Genomic DNA, 11,111 nt, shown 5'->3' with positions numbered 1-11,111 from the left:
TGGGGCTGTCTGATCACACAGTGGGGCTGTCTGATCACACAGTGGGGCTGTCTGATCACACAGTGGGGCTGTCTGATCACACAGTGGGGCTGTCTGATCACACAGTGGGGCTGTCTGATCACACAGTGGGGCTGTCTGATCACACAGTGGGGCTGTCTGATCACACAGTGGGGCTGTCTGATCACACAGTGGGGCTGTCTGATCACACAGTGGGCTGCCTGATCACACAGTGGGGCTGCCTGATCCCACAGTGGGGCTGCCTGATCACACAGTGGGCTGCCTGATCACACAGTGGGCTGCCTGATCACACAGTGGGCTGCCTGATCCCACAGTGGGCTGCCTGATCACACAGTGGGCTGCCTGATCACACAGTGGGCTGCCTGATCCCACAGTGGGGCTGTCTGATCACACAGTGGGCTGCCTGATCACACAGTGGGCTGCCTGTTCACACAGTGGGCTGCCTGATCACACAGTGGGCTGCCTGATCACACAGTGGGCTGCTTGATCACACAGTGGGCTGCCTGATCACACAGTGGGCTGCCTGATCCCACAGTGGGCTGCCTGATCACACAGTGGGCTGCTTGATCCCACAGTGGGCTGCCTGATCACACAGTGGGCTGCCTGATCACACAGTGGGCTGCCTGATCACACAGTGGGCTGCCTGATCACACAGTGGGCTGCCTGATCACACAGTGGGCTGCTTGATCACACAGTGGGCTGCTTGATCACACAGTGGGCTGCCTGATCACACAGTGGCTGCCTGATCCCACAGTGGGCTGCCTGATCACACAGTGGGCTGCCTGATCACACAGTGGGCTGCTTGATAACACAGTGGGCTGCCTGATCACACAGTGGGCTGCCTGATCACACAGTGGGCTGCTTGATCACACAGTGGGCTGCCTGATCACACAGTGGGCTGCTTGATCACACAGCGGGCTGCTTGATCACACAGTGGGCTGCTTGATCACACAGTGGGCTGCTTGATCACACAGTGGGCTGCCTGATCACACAGTGGGCTGCCTGATCACACAGTGGGCTGCTTGATCACACAGTGGGCTGCCTGATCACACAGTGGGCTGCTTGATCACACAGTGGGCTGCTTGATCACACAGTGGGCTGCTTGATCACACAGTGGGCTGCTTGATCACACAGTGGGCTGCCTGATCACACAGTGGGCTGCCTGATCACACAGTGGGCTGCTTGATCACACAGTGGCTGCCTGATCACACAGTGGGCTGCCTGATCACACAGTGGGCTGCTTGATCACACAGTGGGCTGCCTGATCACACAGTGGGCTGCCTGATCACACAGTGGCTGCCTGATCCCACAGTGGGCTGCCTGATCACACAGTGGGCTGCTTGATCACACAGTGGGCTGCCTGATCACACAGTGGGCTGCCTGATCACACAGTGGGCTGCTTGATCACACAGTGGGCTGCCTGATCACACAGTGGGCTGCCTGATCACACAGTGGGCTGCTTGATCACACAGTGGGCTGCCTGATCACACAGTGGGCTGCCTGATCACACAGTGGGCTGCCTGATCACACAGTGGGCTGCTTGATCACACAGTGGGCTGCCTGATCACACAGTGGCTGCCTGATCACACAGTGGGCTGCCTGATCACACAGTGGGCTGCCTGATCACACAGTGGGCTGCCTGATCACACAGTGGGCTGCCTGATCACACAGGGGGCTGCCTGATCACACAGTGGGCTGCCTGATCACACAGTGGGCTGCCTGATCACACAGTGGGCTGCCTGATCACACAGTGGGGCTGCCTGATCACACAGTGGGCTGCCTGATCACACAGTGGGCTGCCTGATCACACAGTGGGCTGCTTGATCACACAGTGGGCTGCCTGATCACACAGTGGGCTGCTTGATCACACAGTGGGCTGCTTGATCACACAGTGGGCTGCTTGATCACACAGTGGGCTGCTTGATCACACAGTGGGCTGCTTGATCACACAGTGGGCTGCCTGATCACACAGTGGGCTGCTTGATCACACAGTGGCTGCCTGATCACACAGTGGGCTGCCTGATCACACAGTGGGCTGCTTGATCACACAGTGGGCTGCCTGATCACACAGTGGGCTGCTTGATCACACAGTGGGCTGCCTGATCACACAGTGGGCTGCCTGATCACACAGTGGGCTGCCTGATCACACAGTGGGCTGCCTGATCACACAGTGGGCTGCTTGATCACACAGTGGCTGCCTGATCACACAGTGGGCTGCTTGATCACACAGTGGGCTGCTTGATCACACAGTGGGCTGCCTGATCACACAGTGGGCTGCTTGATCACACAGTGGGCTGCCTGATCACACAGTGGCTGCCTGATCACACAGTGGGCTGCCTGATCACACAGTGGGCTGCCTGATCACACAGTGGGCTGCCTGATCACACAGTGGCTGCCTGATCACACAGTGGGCTGCCTGATCACACAGTGGGCTGCCTGATCACACAGTGGGCTGCCTGATCACACAGTGGGCTGCCTGATCACACAGTGGGCTGCTTGATCACACAGTGGGCTGCTTGATCACACAGTGGGCTGCCTGATCACACAGTGGGCTGCCTGATCACACAGTGGGCTGCTTGATCACACAGTGGGCTGCTTGATCACACAGGGGGCTGCTTGATCACACAGTGGGCTGCCTGATCACACAGTGGGCTGCTTGATCACACAGTGGGCTGCTTGATCACACAGTGGGCTGCCTGATCACACAGTGGGCTGCCTGATCACACAGTGGGCTGCCTGATCACACAGTGGGGCTGCCTGATCACACAGTGGGCTGCTTGATCACACAGTGGGCTGCTTGATCACACAGTGGCTGCCTGATCACACAGTGGGCTGCCTGATCACACAGGGGGCTGCCTGATCCCACAGTGGGCTGCCTGATCACACAGGGGGCTGCCTGATCCCACAGGGGGCTTCTTGATCCCACAGGGGGCTGCCTGATCACACAGTGGCCGGGCTGCCTGATCCCACAGGGGCTGCCTGACGACACAGAAGCTCCAGGCAGAGGACCAGGAGACTCAGCGCCAGGCCACACGCCTGTATTAGGAACACGCCCTGAAAGAAAACGGGATCACATCTTCACATTTGCAACCTTTACCTGAATTTACCCGAATTCCCCAACACTCTAGTGTCCTCGACGAGGACAGGAAGCCGACGGCTTGTCAAAGCATCCCTCCCTTTCATTTTCCATGATGATCTGTTGGTTTCCAACCATCTTTATTGAATGTGAAAGGTATAGCTTCTGGGCTTTATTTTACGCTTTGTTTACATTTGTTTACATAATAACAAATCAGCCAGATTCACGAAGCAGTTACGCAATTACTTACGAACGTGTACATCTTTCCTCAATCTTTGAAGGCTTTGGTTACATTTATTAAACAGTTTACAAGCACTAAAACTTGCCAATCAACTGTTGTTATTGTTATAAACAGCCTCCTGGTGCTTCCGAGCTCATTAACTGTTTAATAACTGTAAACAAAGCCGCCAAAGTTTGAGAAAAGATGTACAGGTTCGTAAGTGCTTGTGTAACTGCTTCGTGAATCTGGCCCCCTGGAATTTAAGTCAATATCACACAATAAAGGAAATATTACCCATAAGTTTGCGAAGGAGAGAGATGACTTGATCAGCACCTTGGTCGGTAAGTTGGTACAGGCGGTGAAGTTGGGGTTTAAGCTTTCCATCCAGTGGTTATAGAGGCCAGCTTCCTGTATCCTGCCGATCCTGGTGAAGATAGTGACATGACACACACACACGTGTCAGCTGTTGTACAGGATTTTAACTCTAAATACATGACAGTGATTTTTGTGTGTGGAGGATTTGAAGTATGGGATTTAAGAGTGTTTTATGGGTCTTAGTATGCAGTGATATAATATTATATGGAATGGAATAGTGCTTCATGGGATGGTACAGTACCACATGGGATGGTAGAGTTCTACATGGGATGGTAGAGTTCTACATGGGATGGTAGAGTTCTACATGGGATGGTACAATACCACATGGGATGGTAGAGTTCTACATGGGATGGTAGAGTTCTAAATGGGATGGTAGAGTTCTACATGGGATGGTAGAGTTCTACATGGGATGGTAGAGTTCTACATGGGATGGTACAATACCACATGGGATGGTAGAGTTCTACATGGGATGGTAGAGTTCTACACGGGATGGTAGAGTTCTACACGGGATGGTACAGTACCACATGGGATGGTACAGTACCACATGGGATGGTACAGTACCACATGGGATGCTACAGTACCACATGGGATGGTACAGTTCTACATGGGATGGTACAGTACCACATGGGATGGTACAGTACCACATGGGATGGTACAGTACCACATGGGATGGTACAGTACCACATGGGATGCTACAGTACCACATGGGATGGTACAGTACCACATGGGATGCTACAGTACCACATGGGATGCTACAGTACCACATGGGATGGTACAGTACCACATGGGATGGTACAGTACCACATGGGATGCTACAGTACCACATGGGATGCTACAGTACCACATGGGATGCTACAGTACCACATGGGATGCTACAGTACCACATGGGATGCTACAGTACCACATGGGATGCTACAGTACCACATGGGATGCTACAGTACCACATGGGATGCTACAGTACCACATGGGATGGTACAGTACCACATGGGATGCTACAGTACCACATGGGATGGTACAGTACCACATGGAATGCTACAGTACCACATGGGATGGTACAGTACCACATGGAATGCTACAGTACCACGTGGAATGATGGTCTTTAATGAAAATGACAATTTCAATAAGACTCTCATTGAGGTCACACCAGGAGGCCGCCACCCGCCGCCACCTCTAGACCAAGTCGGAGCCAGACACCGTCTTAAACCCTCCCTCCCTTCCTGCCTCTGATCTAAAAGGAAGCAGAAAGAAACTATGACCCTTATGACCCAAGGGGATAAGTGCGTCAAACACTGAACTCCAGTATCACTCTGCGCAGTTTAAGATGAATGGCTGACTGCGCCGTCCAGACGCAGCCGTCAGCGATGAACCGTTGGCCGCTGAAGGTGCATGAAGCAACACTAGATTTTGCTCATCTATGTCCTCCTGACTCTGTTTGACTGGAAACATGAGTCTAAAATAACAACAACAACATGCAATAAACTCACTCGCACAACTTTGTACATAGATTTGTTGCTGTACACTTCGTACCTTACAACATGTACATACTTCTTCTTGAGTTATCTTGAGACGATTTCGGGGCTTTTTAGTGTCCCCGCGGCCCGGTCCTCGACCAGGCCTCCACCCCCAGGAAGCAGCCCGTGACAGCTGACTAACACCCAGGTACCTATTTTACTGCTAGGTAACAGGGGCATAGGGTGAAAGAAACTCTGCCCATTGTTTCTCGCCGGCGCCTGGGATCGAACCCAGGACCACAGGATCAGAAGTCCAGCGTGCTGTCCGCTCGGCCGACCGGCTCCCCTTAAGCCAAAGGATTGATGTTAATAAATAATACTAAGATAACATAGGAGAAATCATTTCTCGGCAGACTTGCTTTCTTAAAGGAAATCGACAATATTAGGAGTGAAGTTTTACGTAAGACATTTGCGTATCTCAACATTGTAAATACAAATAAAGCCTACTATAATACGTGGAGTTATTCGGTACCATTTACATCTCACCATGTGGGTACATACACCTACCTCTCACTAAGGACAGGCACGAGGGAGTGCCCCCGGGGGCAGACCAGGCAGAAGGGCAGGGGCATGAAGTCTTCCCGCGCTACATAAAAGTCACATCGACCTGGAACACCAAGCTTGGTTTACACAGGTACACTATCATACGTAAGCTTAATCTTTATCATTAACTTCACATTGATTAAGTCTAAGATATTCCTGACTAATCAGTTCTTCAGTAAAATAAATATTGCTCTTAATACTATTCCTATGAATTGTTCAGGTGTATATACGTGTTCCTGTAAAAGATGGGAGCACTTCAGGGACGCTGTGTTCAACGCTGCCCTGTCCACCTTTGATAAGAAGACCAGCAGGTCGGCAGACTGGTTCGAGGCTCACTCTGAAGAAATGACACCTGTCGTTGAAGAGAAGAGAAGAGAAACGCCTTGGCAGCCTACGAACCCTGCCCAAGTCAGCGCAACTTACAGATCCTTCGGGCCGTCCGCTGCAAAGTGCAGCAGAGCGCCAGGCGTTGTGCCAACAACTATTGGCTCCAGCTCTGCTCCCAGATACAGACTGCAGCGGATACAGGCAATGTAAGGGGAATGTATGACGGCATCAAGCAGGCCCTCGGCCCAATCCAGAGGAAGACCGCTCCTCTGAAATCTGCCACTGGCGAGGTGATTCAGGACCAGACACTGCAGCTGAAGTGCTGGGTCGAGCACTACTCTGAGCTATACGCCAGGGACAATGTGGTCACCGAAGACACTCTGAGCGCCATTGAGTGCCTGCCTGTGTTAATGGAGCTTGACAAGGAACCGACCCTCGAAGAACTCAGCGATGCCCTAGACTCCCTTGCTTCTGGTAAAGCTCCTGGAAAAGACGGTATTCCTGCCGAGACCTTGAAGTGCTGCAGAGGTAGCCTGCTCATGGAGCTGCATGAAATTCTCTGCCTCTGCTGGGAAGAAGGAGAGGTGCCACAGGACATGAGGGATGCCAACATCGTCACGCTGTATAAGAATAAAGGTGACTGGGGCGACTGCAACAGTTACCGTGGCATCTCCCTCTTCAGTATTTTGGGAAAGCTGCTTGTTCGAGTCACATTGAAGAGGCTCCAAGTATTTGCAGAGAGAATCTATCCAGAATCACAGCGCGGATTCCGAGCTAACAGGTCCACCATCGACATGGTCTTTTCCCTCAGACAACTGCAGGAGAAATGCAGGGAACAGAAGCACCCACTCTTCGTAGCCTTCATAGACCTGACGAAGGCCTTCGACCTCGTCAGCAGGGATGGCCTGTTCTAAATCCTCCCCAAGATCGGATGCCCACCCAGGCTCCTCAGCATCATCAGATCTTTCCATGAGAACATGAAGGGCACCGTGGTCTCTGATGGCCTAAGATCAGACGCCTTCTACATCCGAAATAGAGAAAAGCAGGGCTGCGTCCTGGCTCCAACCCTATTCGGGATTTTCTTCGCAGTTATGCTGCGGCACGCCTTCGGATCTGTCACGGAAGGCATCTACCTCCGGACCAGGTCGGATGGAAAGCTCTTTAACCTCGCCAGGCTGAGAGCCAAGACAAAGGTTCGGCTGAGGTGTCTGCGTGACTTCTTTTTTTGCTGACGATGCAACAGTCACCGCCCACTCAGCCGAAGACCTACAACGGCTCATGACCCGCTTCAGCGAGGCCTGTCAGGCTTTCGGACTCACCATTAGCCTGAAGAAAACATGGGACAAGGAGTGGACTCCCCACCTATCATCGGCATCTCCGATTCCAAACTGGAAGTCGTTCACGACTTCGTGTACCTGGGCTCCACAATCTGTGACTCCCTCTCTTGATACAGAGCTAAACAAACTCTGTATCATCTACCAGGCATCTACTACCAGGTCCAAACTGAACGCCTACCACATGCACTGCCTACGCCACATCTTGGACATCATCTTGCAGGACAAGGTGACGAACAACAGCGTCCTGGGGAGCGCTTGAATCACCAGCATGTACACAATGCTGAGGCAGAGACGAATGTGCTGGCTCGGGCACGTGCGAATGGGCGACGGCAGGATCCCCAAGGATCTCTTGTATGGAGAGCTGATGTAGGGAAAGCGTCCAACAGGCAAACTCCAGCTACGGTACAAAGACGTATGCAAGATTGTCCTGAAACCCATGGACGTTGACCTTGCTACATTGGAAACGCTGGCCGCAGACCGATCAGCCTGGGGGCAGTGTGTTCAAAGAGGTGTCTCCCAAGTTCGAGGAGTCACTTGCCAAGGAACCAGAGGCAAAGAGACAGAAGGTTAACCGGTAGCCAGGAAGAGAGACCAGAATCAGACTTCGTTTGTGCTCAGTGTGGGATGGACTGCCACTCTGGGATTGGCCTCATTAGTCACACCAGACGCTGCACCAGGACTGACAACCAGGGCATAACTCCATAGTCTCCCGAGACTGAAGGATGCCTACTACCTACATGTTCACTACGGTCTTATATGCAAGTATTGTACCATTGTGCACTCTTACAGATAGTGAGATTGTCTTTGAAAATATAAGAAGTGTTCTTGCGAAACGCTTCTAGGCGTCAGACCATAAATAAAGTATGAAAATTAACTCTGGAGAGTTAATTTTTCAAATACCCCCACCAGTGAAGAAAAACATAAGAAATATTGAGAAGATTCGTGTTAGAATCATTAATTTTGCCCTTTCGGTCATATTCAACATGTTTACAAGAAAGACTGCTACCAATATATATATATATGTATATATATATATATATATATATATATATATATATATATATATATATATATATATATATATATATATATATATATATATATATATATATAACTGAAAACTCAGTTTTCAGTTGCATATTGTCCTGGGGACCATTCAGGCTTGTTCGCATATATATATATATATATATATATATATATATATATATATATATATATATATATATATATATATATATATATACACGTATATTTATATGTAAAAGAGGTGGAGAGACTAGCAAACAGAACTAACGTAACCTGTGAGTGAGAAGTCTCGAGCCATCGCCGCTGACACAAGGACATCTTCAAAGATAAGATAATGATGGCCGCGTCTGACCAGAGTGTCGATGCTCCTCAAGATGTCCCAGGTCGGGATGTACTCAACACGATTGGTGTTGTGCAGGGCAATGATGACTTGAGATGCGTCAGGCCTTGGCTTCTTGAAGACATATAAGTAAATGAAATCATTATTTATGCTCATTAGTATCATTCGCCTACACTTTTAATTTAAAATGTTTTGCATTAAATTTATTAAGTAGTCTGCATCAATTAAGGGACTTTTTTTAGATAATTACTGAAAATTCTAAAATGATATTTAGATACAGTGATATTTGTGTTTCTTATTGTACATAACAATGTGAAGTTTGAATGTCTCAAGTTATTCAAAATACTACGATAAACAGAATTAAAATATAACCAAAAAAGTATACAGAAATATAAAAGAAATTCCTCGATTTTCCCGAGGAAATCGAGATGCAAGTTCCCATAAACTTGCAAGTTGCATTGCAATCTGGATGCAAGTTAGATTTATTGAAAATGTATTAAACACTGCCAACGAAACATACAGAGTGTATATATGCCTTACCAAAATATACAAAGCTTTTATCGAGCCATTCTCAATCATGAGCGTTGTAGACGGGTCGTGGACGATGTCCCGGAGGCGTTGGACGGGCTGGGAGACGTGTTTGACGGCCAGGAGAGCCATAAGGTTACCGCTGTAGCTCTGCGTCAGCACCACCGTCGCCAGCATCCACACCAGCACCACCACCCGCTCCCACCACCACATCCTCCGCACCCATATATCTGCACCACCAAACATTTCAAGTGTGTAGCTACCTTGAGGTGCTTCCGGGGCTCAGCGTCCCCGCGGCCCGGTCGTCGACCAGGCCTCCCGGTTGCTGGACTGATCAACCAGGCTGTTGGACGCGGCTGCTCGCAGCCTGACGTATGAGTCACAGCCTGGTTGATCAGGTATCCTTTGGAGGTGCTTATCCAGTTCTCTCTTGAACACTGTGAGGGGTCGGCCAGTTATGCCCCTTATGTGTAGTGGAAGCGTGTTGAACAGTCTCGGGCCTCTGATGTTGATAGTTCTCTCTTGAACACTGTGAGGGGTCGGCCAGTTATGTCCCTTATGTGTAGTCAACATGGAGACGAATGACAAGCCATGAGCAGTTGCAGCACAGCTAATATGTACATATATAGAGTACCACCTCTTGGTGCTATTCTGGGGACCCATTGCCTCAGAGAAGGAAATATAGAGCATTCAGCAATAATTATGCGTATATATTTCTCCTACTACCTCCTTTATTAAAATTAAGTGGAAGAGAGGGATTATGTATTACATATTTAGCATATACCCAAGACACACTGTAAATCGTAAGTCTTCTCCAGGTCAGAGGTCGGATGTGTGCCCGTCATGAAGAAAGTGTTCCCTCTCTGAATCACAATGCTCAGGCGGAGGAACAGAAAACTGGTCCGTGTTAGCTCCTTAGTTTCCACAATGAGCTTATCCCCAAACTCATTTAAGAATTTGAGTATACCAAATACAAATACAAATATTTATTCAGGTAAAGTACATACATACAAGGTGAAATACAAAAGTTGATGGATTTAAAGATAGAGCTAGTACATACAATGCCTAAAGCCACTATTACGCAACCTAATGTCTTTGAACCTAATGTCTCTGAGCCTATCGGAACGAAGCTCCAGCTCATTATTTGAACAAAACCCCAGTTTGAATCTGTCTTAACACATAAGGGGGCCCATAGCCTTGGATAAAAGCACACAAAGCATTAGAGGGAGATTTTTCTGTCTCCTCCAACGCTGTTTTTACGTTCTTTTGTCTTTCCAGTCATGCACTTTCTTTTAATGTTTTCTTTTCTTTATTTGATATTTTAAAGGCTACAAGTTACACATTGGTGAATTCAATGAAAGGTTAAATGTTGTGGATCTCTTGGAGTTCCTCAGCTTCTAGTTATGAACTGAAGACGCAGAAGGTGTTCCCCCTCTGGATCCCCCATACTAAGGCATTCCCCTCTGGATTCCCACACTAAGGCATTCCCCCCTCTGGATCCCCACACTGAGGAGTTCCCCCTCTGGATCCGTACACTGAGGAGTTCCCCCTCTGGGTCCCAACACTGAAGCGTTCCCCTCTGGAGCCCCACACTGAGGCAGTTGACGAAACCGGCAACTTCTGGGTCTCTGGAAATGTCGATGAGCCTAGAACTCTATTCTCGAAGAACGCTCAAGGCATCCCTACCCCTGGGGCGACCCCTACCCTAGGCACCTGGAGTTGGGAACAAAAGTGTACCGACTTTCAAATTATTTGTATTTGTTTGATGTTACTGCTTCCCTGTGGTTGGTCACACCACATGCTTGTACAG

At 49.3% G+C, this 11,111-nt stretch overlaps 1 protein-coding gene across 2 annotated transcripts in view; it reads right to left on the bottom strand.

Annotated features, from left to right (window-relative positions):
• Positions 1 to 2,762: 2,762 nt before the first annotated feature.
• Positions 2,763 to 11,111, bottom strand: part of LOC123760870 (probable glutamate receptor) — a 108,649-nt gene continuing 100,300 nt past the window's right edge. Inside the window, exons 10-14 of one of the 2 annotated variants that reach the window (XM_045746666.2) lie at positions 9,314 to 9,531; positions 8,707 to 8,887; positions 5,708 to 5,807; positions 3,609 to 3,738; positions 2,763 to 3,072 (exon numbers count right to left, since the gene is read on the bottom strand). In XM_045746666.2, the coding sequence (XP_045602622.2) occupies positions 2,959 to 3,072; positions 3,609 to 3,738; positions 5,708 to 5,807; positions 8,707 to 8,887; positions 9,314 to 9,531 (743 nt within the window). In that variant the 3' untranslated portion in view covers positions 2,763 to 2,958. The remainder of the gene's footprint in view (positions 3,073 to 3,608; positions 3,739 to 5,707; positions 5,808 to 8,706; positions 8,888 to 9,313; positions 9,532 to 11,111) is intronic. The other variant, XM_045746667.2, reaches the window with a different exon arrangement.

This window comes from Procambarus clarkii, chromosome 3 (assembly GCF_040958095.1).
Source record: "Procambarus clarkii isolate CNS0578487 chromosome 3, FALCON_Pclarkii_2.0, whole genome shotgun sequence".
NCBI classification, from domain to species: Eukaryota; Metazoa; Arthropoda; class Malacostraca; order Decapoda; family Cambaridae; genus Procambarus; species Procambarus clarkii.
The sequence above is the reverse complement of the archived record's forward strand: the minus strand, read 5'-3'. Positions and strand labels throughout refer to the sequence as shown.